This window comes from Rhizophagus irregularis, chromosome 26, assembly GCF_026210795.1.
Source record: "Rhizophagus irregularis chromosome 26, complete sequence".
NCBI lineage: Eukaryota > Fungi > Glomeromycota > Glomeromycetes > Glomerales > Glomeraceae > Rhizophagus > Rhizophagus irregularis.
This window is the reverse complement of record NC_089454.1, coordinates 2,125,733-2,150,814: the sequence shown is the minus strand read 5'-3', so window position 1 is coordinate 2,150,814 and position 25,082 is coordinate 2,125,733. Positions and strand designations below refer to the sequence as shown.

Sequence of the window (25,082 nt, the reverse complement as noted above, 5' to 3'; positions counted from 1 at the left end):
TTATTATAAGGTATCCACTCTAATGCATTACTTGCATAGCAGTTTGATAACTGAGTATCTTGAATAAATTTATCAATATCACTATTACTACTAGTCCAATTTTTGAAATTTTGTTGAAAATATATTGTATGACATGCATGATTACATTTTTTACATTTATCACTCAAGACTATCATATAATCATTTGTTTCTGGATTCTGGGTCATTCCATAAACTTTATTAACCTAATATAAATATAATATATAAGTAATAATTAAAAATTCATTAAAAACATTAGCAAAAATAAATCTTTCTCACTTCAGTCATAAATTCTAATGTAATCTCTTTTGGATTATTTAATCTTTTTAGTTCCACAATTGTATTTTGTCCAATTCTTTCCCAATTTTGATTATTATTATCCCAATTAATTATATTTCCATTAATCCAATTTGCTTTATATCTGTCTTCTGTAATATATTTAATATCATAAATTCTATTAGAGGGTATCCATTCTAATGCTTTTCCTGCATCATCATGAGCTGATAACTGAGTATCTTGAATAATCCTATCAATATCATCATTGCCACTAGTCCAACTATTGAAATTTTGCTGAAAATGTATTGTATAACATATACATTTACATTTTTTACATTTATCACTCAAAACTATCATATAATCATTTGTTTCTGGGTTCTGAGTTATTCCATAAGCTTTATTAGTCTATAAATATATATAATATATTAGTATGAAAATAAAAAATATTAACAATTATTAAATTTATTTTACTTCGGTCATAAGTTCTGATGCAATCTCTTTTGGGTAATTTAATCTTTTCAATTCCACAATTATATTTTGACCAATTCTTTCCCAATTTTGATTATTATTATCCCAACTAATTATATTTCCATAAATCCAATTTGCTTTATATCTTTCCTCTGTGATATATTTAATATCACAAAATTTATTAGAAGGTATCCATTCTAATGCTTTTCCTGCATCATCATGAGCTGATGACTGAGTATCTTGAATAATTTTATCAATGCCATCATTGCCACTAGTCCAACCATTGAAATTTTGTTGAAAATGTATTGTATAACATATATAATTACATTCTTTACATGTAACATTCAAAACTATCATATAATCTTTTGTCTCAGGATCTTGAGTTATTCCATAGGCTTTACTGATCTATAAATATATTATATTACTAGTAAAGATTGAAGTTTTATGATGATTTACAAAATTTTAATAAAAATTAATTTATTATACTTTTTACCTTGTTCGTATTATATTCTGGTATAATATTTTCTGGATTATTTAATTTTTTCAGTTCCACAACCATATTTTGATTTTTTCTTTTCCAATTTTGATCATTATAATCCCAATTAATAATATTTCCATCAATCCAATTTGCTTTATACTTGTCTTTTGCAATAATTATTTTGTTATAAAATTTATCATATGGAATCCATTCTAATACCTTTTCCATATCTTTATGAGATAATAGCTGAGTATCTTGAATAAATTTATCAATATAATGATTACCACTAGTCCAATTGTCAAAATTTTGTTGAAAATGCTTTGCATAGCATATATAATTGCACTTTTTACAATTTTTATTCAAAACTAACATATAATTTTTTGTTTCTGGATCTTGAGTTATTCCATAAAATATATAATCAATCTTAATCTATAAATGAATATATTAACAAAAAATTGAAAATTTATCAAAATTTTGATCAAAAATAAATTATCATACCTCATCCATAAATTCCAAAGTATTATTTTTTGTATTATTTAACCCTTTCAATTCTACAATCATATTTTGACGTATTCTTTTCCACTTTTGGTTAATATAATCCCACAAAATAACATTTCTATCAATCCACTTTGCTTCATACTTGTCCTTTGCAATTCTTTTAATATTATATAATTTATCATAAGGTATCCATTCTAATGCATTACTTGCATAGCAATTTGATAACTGAGTATCTTGAATAAATTTATCAATATCATCATTACCACTAGTCCAATTATTAAAATTTTGTTGAAAATACATTATATAACATTTAGAATTACATTTTTTACATATATCAGCCAAAACCATCATGTAATCTTTTGTTACAGGATCTTGAGTTATTCCATAGACTTTACTAATCTATAAATTAAATATATTGGTAATGATTGAAGATTTACAAAAAATTTAATAAAAATTAGTTTATTAATTACCTTATTATTCATATATTCTAATGTAATATTTTTTGGATTATTTAATTTTAATTTTTTCAGTTTCACAATCACATTTTGATTTTCTCTTTTCCAATTTTGATTATAATATTCCCAGTCAATAATATTTCCATCAATCCAATTCGCTCTATATATGTCTTCTGCAACATATTTGATATCATAAAATCTATTATGAGGTATCCATTCTAATACTTCTTTTACATCATAATGAGATGATAATTGGGCATCTTGAATAAAACTATCAATATCATCGTTACCACTAGTCCAATTATTGAAATTTTGTTGAAAATGTCTTGCATAACATATATAATTACATTCTTTACATGGAAAATTTAAAACAATCATATAATCTTTTGTCTCAGAATCCTGAGTTATTCCATAGGCTTTACTGATCTATAAATATATAGTATATTAGTAAAGATTGAAGTTTTATGATAATTTACAAAATTTTAATAAAAATCAATTTATTATACCTATTACCTTATTCACATATTCTAATGTAATATTTGTTGGACTATTTAATTTTTTCAGTTCTACAATCATATTTTGATTTCTTCTATCCCAATTTTGATTAAAATAATCCCAATCAATAATATTTCCATCAATCCAATTCGCTCTATATCTGTCTTCTGCAATATATTTAATATCATAAAATCTATCATGAGGTATCCATTCTAATACCTTTTCCATATTTTTATGAGATAATAGCTGAGTATCTCGTATAAATTCATCAATATAATGATTATCACTAGTCCAATTGTTGAAATTTTGCTGAAAACGTCTTGTATAACATATACGATTGCATTTTTTGCATATCTTATATGATGTTTTAATTAATTTCTTTTTATCCATTGAGACTTTCAAATACAATTGAATTCAGATTAATAGGATAATTAAAGAAATAAAATAAAAAAAGTGACTGAAAAAATTATTTCAGCCTAAGGAGTCTTTATATAAATGGTATACATTATAATAATAATTACAGGTACTGGTACAAGATTTTTATAGGTACAGTAGTACACTGTCACTACATATAGCATATGGGCGGATTTGGCTCAATTGATCGGAATGTCGATCATTTTGCTAAAATTAACGTTAATTTTGGCCACATTCCGATCATAAAGTGAGCCAAATCTGCCCATATGCCATATGGTCTGGAGTTTTACAGAAATTACGGATAAAACATGCGCTGATTAAGTAATACACACCAACTTTTGATGGGTGTTACGATAACATGTAGTGTATGGATACCTATGTTACTATGTATGTAGGGTATGCAAAATTTCACACGCGTTCCATACAGATCTACATTGTTTATTACCAAATAAGGAAAGGCCTAGACCGTTCTATTCTGTACCACGTATGGTCACGTGATACTTTTATATGTGATGTTTAACCATACCCTACATACATAGCCACATGTTTACTATGCTCTCACTTTTGATGATCGTGTTTGCAAAATAAATATGCTTTCTTGTAACATAAATATTATCTAGCACAGATATCTTTTTTATTATATCTCCTGAACTTTTTCCTTGAAATTGAACATACAGTACATGAATACAGAATCAAATAGATTATGATAAATACTTTGAAATTAAAGACAATCCGAAATTCAGCCATTTTAAGGAATTGTTAATTAGAAAATCAATAAATTTATCAAAATACAATTTATGATTCAAGAAGTAGCAAAAGTCGACAAGTATTGGGTACCATTTGAAAGATTTAAAAATATAAAAGAAATTAGTAAAGGTGGGTTTGCTAAAGTGTATTCTACAAGATGGATTGATGGCAAAGCATTATATTATGATGTAAATATACCAAAGTTTCTTTAAGAAATGTTAGCTGAACATTTAAATGAGGTATTTATGTAATGTGATTTTTAATTATAATTTTTTAACTTAATTCTAATATTAAATATAATAACGTGACCGTTCACACACTATAGAAAAATCTACAACAATTATTCACAAACCACGATCAGGTAATCCCAACGCTTCTAACGATTCGTACAGTCCTTGCATACAACATTACAACCATTTAATAAACCAAACGGACATTACGTCCCTCTATGGATCGTTTATATAACTTCAAATTACTTACATTCTGGTGGATGGTCTTCTCTTATTGGTTTATACAATAATTCTCTACAATTTTAGAGATTCATTTTCCTTATTTACTTTTTATTCATACTTCTCTCAAGTATACAATTTAGATAAACTTATTATTTCCTTTAACTCATCTTATTATGATATAGTTTAGAATTCAGGCCACTCCTCGAAATTTAAATAACAGGCAGGGCGACTCTGTTAGGGGCTTACCATTTGTAATGGTAATAGTTTTCCCTTGTCATTGCCCCAGTCTATCTATGACTGTACTGATCTAATAAAATAAAAAAATATCAATTAAAAATAATTCCTCTTTGGTGATTTTAGAAATTGTAATTTTGGAAATTAACGTATAATAAATATTAATTTCCCATTTTAATAATGAAATAAGATTAGTATAATAGCAAATTCGTAATTTCACACGAATTAAATTTATTATGTCATGTAACTGTTAAAACAAAATTATTTCTCAAAAGCAATTGCTTATTTTAAGGTATTACGTTCATTTTTTCGTTCATTTTTTAATGAAAAAAAAAATGTCACAAAGAACTTTAATTCGTGGCTCAGAAAAATAATCTAAATGTGAAAACTAAAGAAAATACTAGATGAATTAATAAATATTTCAGGTTAATAAACCGAAAAGTAATTTCTATTACTTAGGCCACTCCAATTTGATTCTTCGTTTAACATACCCCCCGTTTTCAGAAAAATGGGAAAATAATACATATAATTTAGGCCGGAATTATGAAATTTAATTTGGCCAGAATTATAAATAAAAATTACAAATCACATGACATGTATATTGCTATAACTCTGGCCGAAATTATGATAATTCTGGTCATGTTTTTCGTCCCCCCAGATTGATCCCCTATATTATGTTAAACGAAGAATTGGCTTGGGGTGGCCTTAGTAAGTAACGATTTTACATGAAACCTCTTACATTTCCTAGTTAATTTGGAATATATAATGAAAAGCATGAAGAATTAGCAAAATAACAATGGCTAATTCGTACATCGTATTTAGTTGATGCTGACGCTACTCAAAAAAGAAAAAAATCCTTATAAATTTAGATGATGGTCGAAGGTTTTTTTGAATAAAAGAAACATTGTTTAGTGGCAGCGAATTGTTTAATGAAATTAACTTAGTAGATATGAAGATCTCTTGAAAACTAAATTGAACTTGTTAAATATTCGTAGTTAAAGTTAATCTAGGAAATTATCATTTAAGATATGCAATAGATTGGCTATAGAAAGTTTTAATACAGTAATTTTGTAATTAATAGATAATTTAATATTCAAAGCACCGGCGATTTGCGCTAATTTTATAAATAAATAAAGATGACATGGATATTTCATATAAAACTATAAAGAAATCATATGTGCTAATATTATATTATAAAACGAACGTGCATATTACATAGTTGATTTAGGTAAATTCGATAGAAGTGAAAGACATTCAATTCATAATCAATACTAAGAATTAAAAAAAGAATTTATTTAATAAAAAAACTATATAAATACGGTCGGCCGTTTCTCGACAGGATATTTTCCTGACAATCCCAGATCGTCAAACTTAATTATTTTGCAAATTATTTTTTTTTAAAGAAAAATAACTTATTAAAATAAAAATTTTCAATTTAAATTATCATTTGTTATTTATATAATAATAACTATTTATTAATAAAATATTTATAACCAATAGAACATCAATTCAGGTAAATCAACAGCTTATATCATTATTCATTACTTTACCGAGAAGTGAAAATTTGATTCGAATATTTGAAATATTTTATTAAAGAATATTTATTTTAAACGAATATTATCATATATTAATCCAAAATTATTTGAAATACTTCATAATCTTCTATTAAAAAATAATCCTCAGTTTCCCTTATCTTTCTTTCATAATTAACATGTTTACATACATTATGATTATATTCACTTGAACTATTATTATCAGATACACCTATGTAAAGATCATTTCCAAACGAAGGACCACAATAAATATGATCAAATAATGATTCATTCGTAAATTTTACACGACTTAGAATTGGATTTTTAAAATTATCCTTATTTTTAAAAGAAAATATGAAACTATCTTTAGCTTCAATATTAAATCCCGAAGATTTCCACTCCAAAGGATTATATCCTCCAATAATTTCTCCCGTCTCTTGTAATTTAATGAATGTAATAGTATAAGGTTTATTATCACATAATTTATGAAATTTTTCAGGAGTAAACCCATCTTTGCTTCCCCTTAATAGTAATTTAAATTTACACGGGAAATATAATTCTCTTGTATAAGCAAATTTACTATTAATATCAATTTTATCAAACCATATTGAAATTATAGAAATAATATTTAAATTGACAATTTTCGAATCAATAATTCCGTCAATATTCTTATGTCTAGGAAGTAAAATATTATCATCCGGTTCGCTATTTGGGTCCAGATAAGATTTTAATAAATCTTCATAAAGTTGATGTTTTAAAAGTTTTTTATAAGGTCGAACTTTTTCTAAGAAATCTTTAGACGAAAGACTGTAGAATCTAATTAACGGTAAGCAATGTTGTAAAGTATCTTTCATAGTTTGAAAATCATCATCTGACCAAATAGTAGGATCTGAAATAAGTGTTGGATTCTTTTCAAGTCCCCATTTTAATACATATTCCCAAACTTCAATTTCTTTCATTTGTAAATCATCTCTCTCAATAAGTGAAATTAAAGATTTTTCAGAAAGTGAAGACGATTTAAATATCTTTTCGGGTGATTTAGTCATCAAATCTGTACAAAATCGCTGAAGTACTAATAAATTATCAGATTGAAAGCTTATCTGATGAATATATTCAAAATGTTGTTGCATCCACTCTGTCTTATTTTCAATTAAATATCTTTGCAAATAATCGGATATTTCTTTTTGAAGGAGAAGTTCGTCAACAGCAATCACCAATTTTAAAATATCTGACGCATCCCGCCCTTTTAATGAAACGGCACCGCCATAAACGTACCTATAATAAAATATTAAATTTTTTAGATACAATATTAATTTAATTTGAGACAATAAAATGTCTAACGGTGAAATACCTTAAAATAATTTGAAAAACTTCGGATGAAATATTAGGTTTTACAAAATAAAACTTCCCATCTTCTCTTTTCATATTCTGGTTATTTGACAAAGCAGAACGAAAATACTTTGATCGTGCTCCAATTATTTGAGAATGTACTTTAAACTCTTGACCAGTTGCTTCATCTCCAACTTTTACAATCGTATCGTGACACTCTCCTGTTTCAAGTAAATTACCAAGATCGTTGGGAATAATGACTAGAAATAATATTAACGAAAAGTTAGTAATAGTTAACGTTGCGAATTTGGAGGAAATTGAAAATTAAGAATAATTAAGACATATCTACTAAAAAATTCATTACAATGACCTAATCCTTTTTTCAATAACAATGACAGGCATAATTTACCTTCGCTTTTTACTTTAATCTCTACTGGTGTTTCATACCGGTTAATGAAACTATCGTCAACTACTTGTCCAAATTTCAACGGCTCTACCGAATTATGTTTATATACTTCAATTAAATCCATTTTGATTTTATCCAGTCCGTTCAATTTTATTTTTGCCTCTTCTATCAAATCAAAAATGTCTTCACCATTAAACGCTATTTTTATAGGTTCTTCATTAAATTTCACCCAAATTATTTTCTTATGTTTTCTTTTTTGTTCCAAGATAGAATCTTCACTTTTCTGTTCTAAGGAAGAATCTTTACTTTTCTGTTCCAAGGAAGAATCTTTACTTTTCTGTTCCAAGGAAGAATCTTTACTTTTCCGTTTCAAGGAAGAATCTTCACAAAGTAACTTAACTTCAAAATAAATTTAAAAAAAAATAATTATTTTCTCTCTTTTTAATATTAAATTTTCAAATAAAGTGTTCGTACCAATTTTCGTGAAAACTTCTCGAATACCATGGTCTTTCCTCGCACTAATTTCATAAAATAGCAATCCAAATTCAAGAGCATAGTTTTTAGCTATTTCAGTTGAGACTTGTCGTCTGGAAAGATCAATTTTATTGCCCAAAAGAGCAATAATAATATTAGAATTCGCCTGATTATTAAGTTCTTTTATCCAAGATTTAGCTCTATTAAACGAATCCTAATCGTAGCCACCCAATTTAAATTAAGAATTAGAAAAAGTTTATTAATTTAAAAAATTACGTAAATAGTCGTCTATAAAAGTTCTTACCATATTTGTTACATCATAGACAACAACAGCTACATGTGCATTTCGATAATACATTTGAGCTAAAGAATGAAACCTTTCTTGACCAGCTGTATCCCAGATTTCAAACTTAATTATTTTGTCTTCAAGACGGCATTTTTGTGTCATGAATGCAGCTAAATCAAAAAAGGTAAATATGAAATAATTCATAAAATACGCGATCAACGACATTTCACGACTTTCACGTACCACCAACAGTTGGTTCTTTATTTTCTTGAAATATATTACTGGCAAACCTGAGTATTATGCTAGATTTGCCCACTGAAGATTCACCTATATAAAACAAAACGTGGTGTTAGTTCAGCTGTTCGAAAGTTTGACCTAATAAGTACGTTATAAAGATATTTTGGTATAAAAGTAACTAAAAAAAAAGCTTTACCGAGAAACACTAGTTTAGCCTGCTTTATTACCAACGAATCTTTGGCAAGAGTCTCTTTTTGTGACATTTTGTACTGGTCTTGTTTCCCATGCCGAATGCTTTTATATCCATCAAGGTGTCACAGCCTGCAAATTACCCCTTGGGCGCCACATCTTTGGTACATCCTTAATTGCAATTGTCACCTGATATTGCGTAATCTTATCAAAATCAGGAGATCAAGATTTGTCCATCAATGCGTATGATTTCCTTTTATAGTAAAATGCCAAAATTCTTATTTTCAATGACATCATAGTTTGATCGACATTTAGAATTTTCAGATTTTCAGCACGAGGTTTATTGCTTTGTTCTAATAATCTAAATTGCTCACAATAATCCGTTAATAACGTGATTTCGAACTGGATAGCATGATGCAAATGCGAATAATTGATGGTAAAAAAGCTACTACAACAAATACATTACAAGTTCCTCTTGCGTGGTCATCGAGTTATTTAAGTAATCATTAATGAGTCTACATTTCTTCTCTCTTTCATCCTGAGAAAATTTAATTTAATCCTTAATCCTTAAAATTGACATTCAATTATATCTTTACATCAAATGTATCTCGTATTTTATATTTTCATCCGATAAGGCTTACTGTACATATGACAGGCCATTTTAAAGTATTATTTATTATTTAAAATATAAAATAAATGAAAGTCAACGAATAATACGTCAAAATAATTTCAAATAACAAGTTTTTTAAAAGAGCATACTAGAGAGTCGTGTCTATTATTACTCGTTCCTCAGTTTAGAATCGATCGCAATTCTGAAACTTACTTAAATGATACTATCCGTAGCTAAACATTACTGGAAACGAACAATATTCGTTAAATTTTCCACTATCATATCAGAAAAATTGATTTCCAACGTAATACCTCTTATACATTTTGTTAATACGTAAGATCTCTTCATATTGATGACTTAATTTAGATTTACTCTTAATTATCAGGAAAAAAAACTCAATATTCGCGATCTAATTCGATAATATCTATGTAATATCACGTCAATATTTTATAAGCCGGTAGTTTCTATTTTGAATATTGGTAGGCTTGAAATGGAGTAATTTTATTTATTTATTTATATTTTATTTATATTTTATTAAAAATTATCAATTATTCAGATTAAAATTATTTCTTAATTAAAATTACGACAATTATTTATATGGTAATAACATTTCTATTTTATTTACGATTTTATTTAAATAAATAACATTTGATTAAGGCTATTTCAATATTGGAAAGAGATGATATTATGATTATTCTCTTTTTTATTGAGATTAAATTGATGTGCACGATCAGCCTTTATTTAATTGTATTGGTAATAATTTCTAGAGACATTATATTGTAATTTATCATATTATAATTCGTAAAAATAGTTTTTGAATCAACAAAAAATTGATAAATATTGGAATAAGTCGAATTATCTAAATCTATTAATTTTAATGCATTAAAAGCATAGTCAAATTTGTTTTTTCTGTAGTTGAAATTTGTTAAATTCGAATATGTAACGTCTTCTTATACTTACGCTTATTCATATTTGTAATTTGATTCTTATTATAATTGCAAATCCTCCAGTGTTCATCGTAGTTCCGTGACATGTTTCAGGCTAAGAAAACAAAGTAAAAAGACAAAAAAAAGCGAGTGATTGTTATTGCTTTTGTTACTTTAAAGTTGCGTAATATATTAATAATACTTAAGTCTGCAGTGATCATTTGTTTTAATCGAAGAAAATTTTCTAAGATTAGTTTTGGTGATGAAAAACAATATTATTTTGAATATTTTGATAAAAAGATATTTATTGAAAAAAATAATAAAATAGATAAATATTATTTTTCATATTATTTATTTTATAACTAGGTAAAAAACTATGACTAAATTTGGTCCTATCCCTAGTAAATTCGTGATTGGCCGTTAGATTTTTTTTTTATTTTGACTTTTTAATATAAAAAAATATCAATTATTAATAAATTGATTTTTTTTTATTTTAATAATAAAATTGTATTTTTCAAGATTGCGGCCAAATTTGGCTGCAAAACAGTCTAAAGGATAATGAGTTATCTGAAGATTAATTTTTTTTTTAATTTAAGTATTAACGTCATTGCCGTCAAAAGTAAATTTATATGCTAAAATAAGAAACCTTGTTAATAAAAAAAAAATAATAAGCGAAAAATAAAATAATTATGTACTTAACACTTTTATAAAATAACTAACAAATATAAAAAAAATCGTCATCTTGACTTTAATATATGCTTATATTTTACCGCAATTTTTTCTTAAAAATTAAATCTAACAGTGTATAACAAATAACAATATTATATAATAATAAGCAGTTTGAATATTAAATGAAAATTTAACTGTCAAATACTAAAACTAAATTATATATTAAAGCAAATAACCTAAAAATTCCTTACAGCAAAGTAAATGTTGAATCCAATAGTAGAAAGTGGAATCTAAGAATATATAATATATAGTAAAATAGGTTAGAAGACTCGAGTACTCTAAGTAAGCTTTGCAGAAAAGACAAATTCAAGCCCCCATGCCTACTATCAACTAACATTAACGTATATCGTGAGTGATCAGACTCGTGCAGAGGTACTGTCACATTGATAATAAGACATGAGACCCACCACCAAAGGGACGGGCCCCACATACAGAAGTCTGCGACATAGCTTGAGATATCATTTTTCTCATTGAAGGTAACCAGACTACTAGAAGAGGAGGATAACCAAAGCACACTAGGTGCACTAGTCCCTTGTACATCCCGGCTTAGTCATTTCCACTTACCAGTTTAATAGAAAATATCATTATTCAGGCGTGATGTTCATTTTAAAATTTTTCTTTCTGTTTTTGGGTATTTGTAAAGAAGGTCACCGGCGAGTACGTTAGAACATAACTATCCACAACTTATGGCACCTTTGAATAGTAAAAATAGTTTGACTAGAGTGGCCGAAAGACGTAAGATATTTTTGTATTTCTAAACAGGGAGGTCATTAAAAAAAATCTATAAGTTACAATAAATGTTAAAGATAAAGAAGGAATATCTATATCATTAAAAAAAATACGAGTACAAATGTAAAGAAACTTCGTATAGAATAAAATGATCTTTTATATGGGAAATTTGTTTAGCAAAACTGATGACCGTGATCATGATCACAATTTGAGGTTCCGATGCATGATTTCGTTGCACACATGATACACATGATATCTCATTATATAGACTACTTTGTCAAATTCTTGTTATTACTATATTAACAAGGAAGAAATATTTTATTATAATAAAAATGTTTTATTAGGAAAAAAAGTGTTTTATTTCGTAAAAGAAATGTTGTAAAACACGTATATAAAGTACATTTCAGACTAATAATTTTACTGTATTATGTGACGTAAGTAACCAGTCCAACATTATAATTATGCATGCTCTGGATATAAATACAGAAGCTAAATAGTATAAATAAAATCCTACGAGAAAACTTCCACGTGACTAATATATGTAAATTAAGAAAATTTATACTCTTAAACAATATTATATAGATATTAGAAGATTACCTAAATTAATGAAGTCAATCATGTTGGAATATTTTTTTTTCACAAGTTCAAGCTTGCCATATTTTGTAAAAATCAATCGATATCATACATTCTTCCAAAAAGATCTTTACGAAAGAAATGTTAATCTAAAATTACTGTTATCCATAATTTTCTTCTTATCCTGTGTGAGAAGAGTCTTAACACTTCCATATGAACAACTCACGATCATTGGATACCCAATATCACCCTGAAAACAACATAAAGATTTCGCAAGCTGGTAATTGCATGTTAGTGTTATGCTCGCTAGTTTGGGATTAGTGCTGACTAGTCGCAGAGTGCCCTTCACTTTTCCAAAGCGGAATGCTTCTTGTTCATCCCAGCTGGGGAACCAACAAATGCTCTTGAACATTATACCTTTCGCAATATACGTTAGTGCTTTGGTATCCTCAACGATAGGCTTTGTCTGCGTCGCGACCGTTGTCGTCAACGTAGAAGAGCTAGAAATGTTACGGCTAGATTTGACGAACTCTTCAAAGCCAGGTATTTCAACAAACTCAATAACATAATTAATGTTATCAATCAACTTTGTCTTGCTATGATCGAGTCCCGTAATAATCGTTCCGATCGAAGAAAACGGACTCTTTAGAGCTATAGGATATCCCGAAAAATTCGGTGGCGGTTGATGAATATAGGTTTTTCCGAGCTTGTACTCACAATACAGCGACACACTTGACAATCGAGGATCCCCACTACTAATTTTGCATATACCCTCTGTTGTACCATTTTTGAAGACTACTCTTTCATCAAGGGGAAAATATGCAATGCTTCCAGATATTAAGCCCTGAATTATGTAAGTTAAACTCTTTGGGTCATCGGAAACATTTGTTGTTTGTGTACCTACGGATTTCTTGGATAATGGAAACACTGTAGAAGCGTCATCTTTGAGCGAATAAGTTCCTTAGTGAGCGGAACTAAAGTTAGTTTGTGAATCATATAATAATATTAGAACAGTTAGTGTTAAAATACCCGGTAACACATAATTAATGTTCTTATCGTCACCCTTAAGTGGGTAAGTTCCTTAAAGAGCGGAACTAGAATTAATATTTAAGTCATATAAAAATGTTAGAAAAATCTTTGTTACATGTAAAATACCTGATAAAATTTTGTATTCTTTTAAAACTTCTTTCAAGCTATGGTATGAGAACGAACACTTGGATCGGCTTTTGAATGCCACGGCTATTTCCACTAATCTTCTTGATGGACCAATTTTCAATCCACAACGTTCAAACTCTTCTTTAGTCATGTTAGTGAAATCAAAACCAGTAATTTTTTCTCTGCGAAGAATTTCAAAGTCATCGTTGTCGAATTTTAGGTCCTGTCTTCGTAAAAAGGAGATAAGGGTATCTGTATTCCAGTTTTCAACTGGCGGAGAATCAATTTTGGTAGACATAAGTAAATAAAAATTTGTTTTCAATTTGTGAGAAAATGAATTTATTTTTTTGCAAATTGTGAGAATTTATATTGTCGCACATTTAAGACTTGTTTGCGTACTACGGCAAAAAAATTTTCCGGTCCAATCACTAGACTCACCTTACTGCGGATCGTAATATTGTTGACTAATTAAAGTTAAGTTACTGCAGTATTCTCATTCTTTAATCATTGTGTAAATAATAAATAAATGGCTAAAGGAACTAATCCGGTAATATGGAGACTCTGTAGCACCACGTATTTGTCAATAGCCTTCTTTTGCTGTGGGGTCTTCAATTATGTAATAAATTATTATCAGATAAGACTGTACTATGTATTCAAAAAAAATAGGAGTGCATTCTTCATAAGCTTATTTATTCTGACTGTCCAAAGATGGAACTCGCTATTATGATTAGTGATTTATTAAAAATTAACCGACCGGCCTAGGGCGCTACGCCGCTACGAGTTTAATATTTTTAATATAAGATAATGTTGATGTAATGGCGTTACAAAATGGCGGTGTACGATTTAAGATATTGATTTTACTTTATATACCAAATAAAAATTTAAATGATTGATTTCAAATTATTATAATTATTATGTAAGAAAATAACTCTATAAATCACATAAGATTCACTATATCACATTCACAATTATTTTATATCAAAATTACATTACGATGATGTGACCACCATAATTAATTCTACTTATTTCTTTCTTCATTTTCTCTATTTTATTATTTTACGTTTTATTTTGAACAATCATTAATCAATTTCGGTCATTATGTTTTGCAATTAAGGTATGTCCAGCACTACATAGTCGTTTCTTCTTATTTTTTATTTCATTCTTATATTTCGTTTCTTACATTTTGTATTTCATTCTTTTTAGGTCTTTCAGTTCTTCTCTGCAACTACTGAAGTATGTTTTTATTTTTTTGTTTTCATTTATTTATTACATGTAATTTCTGTTCCCTACTAACTTTATTTCTTTTATTTTATAGGTTTGGTTTTTACTAAATCCCCTGTTTATCTCATTTTCGTCCCTTCTCTATTTTTTTGTTCTCTTTTCGTCTTTTCATTTCTTTTGCTCTTTTAATTATTCCCTTCCTTCATTTTTTTCTGTTGTTTTTATTTCCTTTTCATTCTTTCATTTTTTTTTCATTCCCACGATTTTTTTTGTTTCCACTTTGTTTTTTCTTTTCCTTTCTTTTTTTTCGTTCCCATTCATCTTTTTCATTTCTTTACACTACCATTCGTTCCTTTCATTTTTATTCCACTTCATATTTTTCATTCTTTTACACTACTCTTTGTTATTTTCATTTTTTTTCCATTCCCACTTCACTTTTTTCATTTTTTTACACTACCCTTTGTTCCTTTCATTTTTTTATTCCCCCTTTGCTCTATTTCGTCCCCTTCATTCTTTTCATTTTTTTTCATTTGCACTTGATCTTTTTCGTTCCTTTCGTTCCTTTCATTCCCCTTTGCTCCATTTCGTTCCTCCTTCACCCCTCTTCGTTTCTTTCATTCCTTTTCACACTCCCTACTTTTTTCATTCATCATATACTTTTTTCCCTTTTTCATTCACATATTCTCTTTTCTTTATCGTTATGACTCATTTTTTTTATAAAAAATTTAGTATTTTGGATAGTATGAGTTTGTTTTTTTTCAATCAATAAAATAATGTAATCAATTAAAAATTAATAAATTGTTATAAATTTTAGTGCGAAAATATTTTAAGCATGTTTATTATACTTATACAGTATATTTAAAAAAATTTATCTAATCAAAAAATTTTAAAAAATTTACAGGGGATTTATATGCAAATTACGAAGTGAGAAATATTAAAATTTACACCAATCAAATTTAATAAATTTAACGCATATGCTTGTGAATCTTCACTATCAAAGAATTTCATTCAATTTTTTACTGGTAAAATCAAGTAAGCGACTTGTGTAACTTGCTTTAGGATAAGATGCTTTTTAATTCTTCACTGACTAAATAAAGACAGAAAATCTATTTTTCAATAATTTTCAATATTTCTTTAGAAGATGGTCTTTTTGATGTATGTTCATTCCAACATTTTTCATTAAATCTATATAACATTGTGGAGTATCTTCAATAATTTCAGCAGGAAATTCACCTTTACAAATACTTAAACTAAGTTGAATATCATGTGCTCTATTATTAAATGGTGGTACTCCAGACGTAAGTTTTCACATAAATAATCATAGAAAAATTATATTAAGATTTGCCTCTTAAAATTTCGGGAGCCATAAATGGTATAACACCATTGAATATCATACTTTTTCAAAAATGATCTTACGGGTCAACATAATCCTAAATCACTATATAAATTTTATCCTTATTCTTATCATTATGATTTAAAATATTACCATCATGAAAATCACATTGAATAAGATTTTCTTCATGTATCTTATTAAGTCCAGAAATAATTTCATGCAAGATATATAATTTTTGATTTCAACCATTCTTGTTAAATTTTTTCTTAATTACCTTTATTTACATAATCCATTCTAAAAATAATAATAATTTTTTAATATAAATAAATCTTAATTTAAATTAAAAATAGAAAATAATATACTATTATACTAGTATTATACTTCTTTCAAAAATTCATTTCCATTTAAATTCTTATGGCATTTAAAAATTATTTCATCTCTATTATACTTTAACCCATTGCAAGTAGCTTTATATATAGTACCAAATCCTCCTTTATTAAAATATTCAATGTTTTTAAATTTGTTATAAGGAATCCATTTTAAATCTATAATTGAACTTTTACTTTTTCCAAATCTATAAATTTAAATAGTTAAAATTATATTATAGCTTATATTATAATTACACTAAAATAAAACATTACTTACTATAAAATTTAAATAAGAATTTAATGTAATATAAATCTTAGTTTTGGATAAATATATATAATAACCTACTATAATTCACAACTTACCAATTAAAGTAACAGATATTTTTTTAAATGAGAGAGTTTAGTTAACAAATAAATATTATATAAAATATATGACAATAGAAATATAAATATCTTTAAATGATGTAATAAAATATTATTAATCTGTGTAATCAAAATATTTAAGTTTTTTAAATATTGGCCAGAAATTAATTGTATTTTATCAACAGATGAGCATACTTCAGAGTTCTGATTTACAAAACATATTGTACAGTACATGATGTGTTCTCAATTAATAATCAATGAAGTTTAATAGTTTAATTATCAATAATGATTTTATGGTGACTATATATGATTTGTATTAAACTTTTATATTCATTATTTTTTTTTTTTATTTCAAATTAAAAACATACCCTTAGTAACAGTATGTCAAATATCTATAGACTTGCACTTATGTAACTCAAGTTGACTCAAGTTGAACTCGCACTCAAGTTAGAAATTTCTTGATTCGGATCATATTGTTGATAGTGCTGGCTGAACCCTATTTGTAATTCCTACTGACACTATGATTATAATGGTCTGGTAAAATTATGGATAGTAAGCTGATAATTTTAACTTTGACTTGAGTTAACTTGAGTCCTGAGTCAAATCCTGAACTTAAGTACTCTTCAAGTCAAAAAAATTCTTGACTCATTTTACTTAAGTTTACTCATCCTGACTTGAGTCCAAGCTCTACTATAAAGTTATTGAAAGCTTTGGTATTGAAGAAATATAAAAGAATAAACTAAAAATCCATTTAATGAAAAATTATGAAGTAAGAGAAGAATTATTTTTAGTCCTCCAAAGTTCCCAGATAAAAGAATCTAAAATAAGTCTTTTAGAAGATTTTATTAGTACTTTATCCAGTATATTATCAAATAATTTTATAATAGCCATTATACTGTTTATGATGTAATGACTAAACCTTTTTTTCTTTATCACATGTCATGAATTTAGATGAATATTATAGTAAGCCTTTGCATCATAATAATTGATCAGCATAAGCATGACACATAACATTCTTATAAATCTCTCAATATGATTTTTTTGTATTTTTTTTAGTTAAGTTGCTTTGCAACTTACAATACAAAGAGCCAATTTTGTTGCTATATACAGATGGGAGTCTTGGAAATTTAAAGTATCAGAAAATCTAATAAAATTATTAAAAAGGGAATAGAAGATCATTACTACAATTTCTGAGACAGAAATTTGACAAAAACTTGATTCTGGTTTATTTTATTCTTGCAGTACTGGAACTGAAAAATTGTGAACAGCAACTGAACTTTCACATTTAATGGAAAAATGTGTTAATTCAAACTTAAAGAATTTGATATTAAAAAAACTAGTTTTTAATATTTCATTGGAGAAGGGTACACAACTTAATCCATATTTAGAAAAGAATGCCTCAACATTTATTTCGTACAATGCTATATCAACTTAAGTCAAAGAACATGGCTTTAGATATTTTTATAATAAATGAAACTTGAAATATACAAACAATATTATTTCAATATTATTTCAATATGGTTTTGATGCCATTTAATGTCATTTGATATAAAATCACAATGACATTGAAATGACATCATTAAGTTTAACTTAAATATGTTATTTTAATATTATTTCAATATTATTTTAATATGCCATTTTGATATCATTTTGATATTGCAATAATATAATTTAATATCATTTCAATTTTAATATTAAATGACATTGAAATAGAATCAAACTATAGGTAAGTTAAACTTAACTATGCTAATTCTATGTTGTTTGAGAACTTTAAGTTTCTGTAAAGATAAATCTGCAGTCACAAATTACAAAATTACCTTATTTGGGTTGTAGATTGCCCAAAGCAGGCAGATTTAGCTGTATTAAGACAAATCTAATAATACAGTAAATCTCTTAAAAATAGGGTATGTAAGATAAGGATTTAAAACCCCTGTAATATGTACTAATTCTGGCCGTTGGATTTTTAATCCTTTTTGGAATATTGTGAAACCAAAATTACTTATTTTTGCAAGAATCCTTTTTTGGATTTAAAGTAACTTCACATGATAAAGTGCCCAATGGTATGCAGGTAAACAGTTTTTGCAGTAGATAGAACGATTTGGCCAGAATTACATTTAATTCAGGCCGGTGGACAAACAATGTAATTTATAAGCTGAAAGTTTCTGCACAAAATTTCATCTAAGAAACTACCCATGGGATGAATGGCCATGAAATTTGATTGGTTGGATTTAAATGATAAGGTTTATAAGCTGAAAATTTGTGCAGAAATCTCAGCTAAGAAACTGCCCATAGGCGAAATCTGCCATGAAATTTGATTGATTCATATAAATTCGGCCAAAATTAACTTAATTCTGGCCGGTCATCTTAATTTCGGCCAGAAATTACCCATATTAGGTAAATGATTTGATGAAATTTGATTGGTTCATATAAAATGGACAATTTTGTCCAGCAAAATTGGCCGGTCACCTTAATTTTGGCCAGAAATTACTGCATATTGGGTAAAGGAATTGGCTAAATTTAATTGGACGAATTATTAGACAGAAACTGGTCGGCCAGAATTAGCTTAATTCTGGCTATAATGATTTCAACTTCAGTCAGAATTACTGTGTGACTTTTTTGGTTAGTACAAAATTTATATCAATGCAATCCTTGCATGCTGGTTTATAGGCAAATTTGCAGTCAGAAATTATAAAATTACCTTATTTGGCCGATATAAACCAACTAAGTATTAGCCAATTAAATTCTATGGGCAAATCTCAGTTTCTTAGCTGAGGACTGAGGTTTTGTAAACTATGTCGATTATTTGGATTGAGTGTGCGACAATGTACATAAATCCTATCGATATTGGAAATCATGTGAGCAATATTTCGCGTAACATTACGTTTCAATTCTCATGCACCGGAAAATGAAGCATATAAACATGCAATTTACGGTTTCTTTCTCATTTTTTCCTTATTTTTTTCTTTTTCTTTTTTTTATTTCCTTCAAGTCTAATTAAGGTAATTTAAACAGTGAAAAAAAAAATTTCTTTTAAATATTTCCAAAAAAAAAACTCTTCATTGAAAACTTCCATGTTTCGTTTAACATATTCATTTAGGTCACTTTCAAAATCTCTGAATTTATTAAAATTACGGTAGTTTTAGAAACTGTTTATTGTAACATATATATTTTATATTATATCATCATTTTTTTGTTTTTATTATGACTCTACTATTTATTTTGGTATCTGACAAATGATAAAATAAAAGTTGATTTTAATTCGTTCTTTTTCATTCCCCAATCCTAATTAATATACCCTACATGATCGGATTCTTTATAATTAGTTACTAAGTGGATTTAATTGAAAAAAAAAATGATTTTTCTTATAAAATGTGTGAAATTTCTCTTCCATCAAAATCTCTTTTTTTTGTCAACAAAAATAAAAACTTTCATCGTTTAAAAACTGACTACCTAAGAGAATTATCGATACTGTCAGGACCGAAATTGTTAAATTATTATAAATATTGCTGACGACTGGTTTTTTTCCACCTTTTGAACTTCAACTTTCTTTTATATAAAAAAAATGCCGTTAAGTGATCTTAGAAATTTACTTGATTCTCCTAATAATTTTAATCAGTGATATTATCGAAGAAACGCAAATAGAAGAAATCGACGACGAATTCAACGTCAACGACGTAGAATTATAAATAGGATGTATATAAGACGCGCAATGGTCAATAATACAGATACATTACGTCTAATTGCACAATTACCTTTACAGATTACAAATAATCCATTTGAAAATCAAATGTTTAATGGAACTCCTTTCTATTAAATTGATACTATGAAAACTTAGTAAGTACAGTATTGTTCTTCAGCTACTTGCATGTTGTATGTTTTAAGGCCGCATTTAATCATTCTTTAATATTATCTGTTTTAAGTAAAGTAAAAAGTTCATCTAGAACAATATTAGTTTTAAACGATACCGCCTTATATTATATTGCTATCGAACTGCCTTTTTTTATAGTGATTATAAGTAAAGTTTTTTTTTTATTTCATTTTATTTATTTCAAGTACTAAATAAATACAGTATGTAATATAACATTTTAAATTACATTCTCAAAATCAAACAAATTTCTGTAGTTAAAATTTTTTTTTAGTATGTGCTAGAATACTTTCTTCTTGTAATTAATTGAAATATACTTCACGTTGCTTTAGATTAATTAATACTATCTCACATTATTAATTTTATACAACCATCTCGAATTTATCATTTAAATAAAGATACCAAATTCATTATTAATAGGTTTATTTACTTCAACGTGAAATAAAAAAATACTATCATAATTTATAATAACGTTTTATTTATTGATAAGGGAAAGATATTTCTAACTGGATTAGGAATAAATTCACTCTATTGATAACTCATGAAAATATGAAGGTACACTCATATAAGAGGATTCGACAATTGTATAAAGTTTCAATAGAAGAGTTACTTACATTGACATGTTCTTTAAAAAGAAAATCGCATATAGAATTATATAAATTTATATACCAGCAAATAATTCTCGACGTTACAGTCGTTACAACATCATGATATCACGTGATCAGTGAACATATAGCCAACTCCCCCCTTTAAAAAAAAGAACGGAGGGATTTGAAAATTTTAGTATATTTGATAATCCCGCAACACCATATCTATTAGATGAGTCATATTTTTTTTTGTGGCTGATATTTTATTAATCTCGATAAAAAACTGAAATTTTAAGACGTCTCTTTTATTATTTTTAATCGTTATGGCGTATTAAATCATGTGACTGAAATCTGTAGAATCAAAATATCGCAAAAAAAGTCACATTTCATGTAGCACATTCATACAATCATGCAAAATTTTCTTTTCTATTTACACTGCAACAAAGTTATGTTTGTTTCTGGTTAGCTTGTGCTGATTTATGAGCAGCTTTCGTGGCGAGCTACCGGCAGTAGTTGCTCATTACAACTGACTCCTTTTACAACTGATAAACTAATAAACTAAACGTGCAATATGATTTGCAAAATATATTTTTTTTTTTATTTACAAATGAAAGAGACTAAAGTTTTTATTCGACTTTATTTTCGAATTTATAAACGCCAATACATTTAACATTTCTAACGTTTTCTTGCTCATTTAATGAAATAACACCACAATAATTGTATCTAAGAAATATTTTAGATATAATATTTTAAAAAAATATCTCTAATGAAATATTGGAAAATTTAATGTGGTCAACATTCATTGTATTTGAAGCCAAAGTTCGTTGTAAAATAATAATGGTGCACGAAATATTTTTTACAACTATCTATATTTATTTTTTGAGTTTTTTGTTAAACAAAAATTAAAACACCAATCATAATTATCTAGTACATCATTATTTTTACTTATTAATAATATATTTTCGGTGGGAATTCGTAAAGAAATCGAAGAAATTTACGATTATGTTAGAAAGATTGTTCCAGTAGGGCGCAAAGAGAAAAAAGAAATTATATAATGATTAATTAGTGATTTTGATATTAAACATAAAACAAGAAATAGATTTATTGGGGAGCCAGAAGCCATTTTATAATACTGTAGTAGCGTTGCACAATTATGTTCAATTTTGATATTGAATGTTCCTATACACAATTTTAATTCAGATACTACATTTTAATGCTCATAAATGTACAGTTCATATTAGAAACCATTCTTAAATAAGATGTATGAATACACCTTTATTGAAAATCTATATTGATTAGTGTTCCGAAAGAGAGGATTTACGTTGGCATGTTGGCCGTGTTGTATACCTGGGTCTGGTCAAACCCGGGTTATTGACCCGACTCGTATTTAAGGGTCGGGTTGGGATCGCACGATTTGATGACCCGTAATTCGCATGAACTCGACCAGACCCGTCGAGTCGGGTTATACCTTTACTTTGACCCGCCGACCCGAATCTTTTTATTATATTTTTAACTAGAAATTTAAACTTTTTTATATTACGGCTGTTTTCATAAGACCTGGGACAAACTAAATTTTTGAACATCCGCCGATCCGCCGATCCGCCGATCCGGTATTTTAGCTGGCACGTGATCCAGATTTGATAGTGATTTTTAAAATAAATAACAACTGAACCGGGTCGGTGGGTCGGCGGTCGGGTTCAAAAATTTATTTTGTCCCAGGTCTTATGAAAACAGCTGTAAATACAACTTGACGGGTCGAACCAGGGTTACTTTTACGCTCGGATCGAGTTCGAATACATCTCAAAACCTCGACCCCTTCGGAACACTATTAAAATTATTTTTTGATATTGTATTTGATTATTTTTTTAATATAATCCATTTAATAGTTTTTTTGATAACTGAAGACCCACACGAAAGATAAATACTACGTTCTTTAAAACCCTTATTTAAATCTCAGACTAAAGTAAATTATTACCACCTCAAAAATTTTTTTTTAAATAAGTGTTTGTGATTCCGATTTCCGATTAAAAGTTTTATATAAAATCTTAAGTTGGCATAATTGCATAAAAAAAAAAATATTGGCTTAAAATGTTATTTTCAAATCCGGTATTCGGAGGAAAAAAAATCCGGTTTATCAATGAAATAAAGTGAGTATCGATATAAAGAAATGAAATTCCCGATTGTGTGAATATACGCTAAATGAAATAAATCAGTTGTTGTAATTGTAATTTCTCTAAATATAAATAAAGAATTGTTTAAACTTTAAACATATTATTGTATGTGTAAATTTACGAAAAAAAATAATGATATGATGATTTTATATTTTTCACAAGGAACAGCTTAAAAAATTCAATACTGAATAACGAATGAATCTAATGGACGGCTAAAATAGATGGCTTTTTCATGACATAGTGAAGACTGAAGACTTAACTTTTCCAAATTTACGAATGGAACGTTAGTATCATCGAATTGGCTTGGTAAATCAGAAACCCAATTCTCTAAACATTCGGAGATTTGGGATGCCGTTGGTCTACTTGATGGACTAGAATTTAAACATTGCAGCATTAACTTAGAGAAAACGGGTGGAGTTCCACTAACAACACTTGGTCTTAATCCTGAACAAATTTGTCGTATGAGTTGTGAATCATGAGGTATATCACAATAAGGACGTACCCCAGCTGATAGCATCCACATGGTCATACCGAAACTATAGATATCAGATTCTTTGGTCGGCGTATTTCCACCAAATATTTCTGGAGCAACGAAGGGTATTACACCATAAGTTTGCGATATTTGTTTGTTAGCAGGTCCGTGTAATCCAGTATCGGCGATTTTAGCGTTAATTGAATTCATTTTTCTTTCAACTAATATATTTCCTCCGTGTAAATTTCCATGAATAAGACCAAGCTCATGAATGACATTAAGACCCGCGGATATTGACCATAAAATATCTACAACATCTCTCCAGCAAAGATTTCCCATAGATTCAGCGAGGTACGAATATAAATTCTCATTTTCATAATATCTCATAACGAACATGTAACAAGATGTCGGATCTTTAGTCATGCCAAAGTAATCTGCAAGTGCTCCATTTTGCAAACATTTGTAATATCTATATAACTATTGAAAAGTTAAAAGATGCAAATCAGTATTGATTTATGACTTCCACGGTATAAAAAACCTGGCGGGTCGAAATTCTTGGTGATATGATTATATGAAATAATACTTACTTGGTTTACAAATTCTTGACTCATATTCTGAGAATTATTCAAACGCTTTAGGATAACTTTAGTCGGGCCATTACGGGTCCATAATTCAGCTACCTCATCAAGATTCCACCTGGGTCCTTCCATCCATACTGCGGAATAAATCGAACTAAAAGCACCTCTTTTATTTATATTTTCAATCAAGTCAAGTTGGTCAAAATCAATCCATTCAAGATAGTCCATGCTCTCATTGGCGTTTAGTTGGGTATGCCTAATAAATAAATCTATCATGGAACTTCCGCTGGTCCAATTATTGAAATTTTCTTTCAAAAATGCAATATCACAATTCTTGCACCATGCTATCGCAGTTCGTTGTCGTTTGCAATCAGAACAATTGCCATATAAGCTTCCTAAAGTGAGTAAAGTCAT

The 25,082-nt window shown here is 27.6% G+C and overlaps 3 protein-coding genes across 3 annotated transcripts; all 3 read right to left on the bottom strand.

Annotated features, from left to right (window-relative positions):
• Nucleotides 1–6,017: 6,017 nt before the first annotated feature.
• OCT59_017661 (uncharacterized protein) lies at nt 6,018–9,067 on the bottom strand. The gene is made up of 7 exons (XM_025323248.2): nt 8,996–9,067; nt 8,806–8,889; nt 8,581–8,732; nt 8,277–8,490; nt 7,806–8,201; nt 7,419–7,656; nt 6,018–7,342 (listed from the first exon to the last, which is right to left on the bottom strand). Exons 1-7 carry the CDS (start codon nt 9,060–9,062, stop codon nt 6,163–6,165), a joined length of 2,331 nt encoding a protein of 776 aa, XP_025184783.2. The 5' UTR covers nt 9,063–9,067; the 3' UTR covers nt 6,018–6,162.
• A 3,192-nt stretch (nt 9,068–12,259) lies between these two features.
• Nucleotides 12,260–14,045, bottom strand: OCT59_017660 (uncharacterized protein). Its single transcript, XM_025314598.2, has 3 exons — nt 13,711–14,045; nt 13,585–13,635; nt 12,260–13,515 (listed from the first exon to the last, which is right to left on the bottom strand). Exons 1-3 carry the CDS (start codon nt 14,006–14,008, stop codon nt 12,686–12,688), a joined length of 1,179 nt encoding a protein of 392 aa, XP_025184781.1. The 5' UTR covers nt 14,009–14,045; the 3' UTR covers nt 12,260–12,685.
• A 9,751-nt stretch (nt 14,046–23,796) lies between these two features.
• OCT59_017659 (uncharacterized protein) lies at nt 23,797–25,082 on the bottom strand (the record flags this gene model as incomplete). The annotated part of the gene is made up of 2 exons (XM_025329513.2): nt 23,797–24,567; nt 24,678–25,082. 2 exons carry the CDS (start codon nt 25,080–25,082, stop codon nt 23,797–23,799), a joined length of 1,176 nt encoding a protein of 391 aa, XP_025184780.2.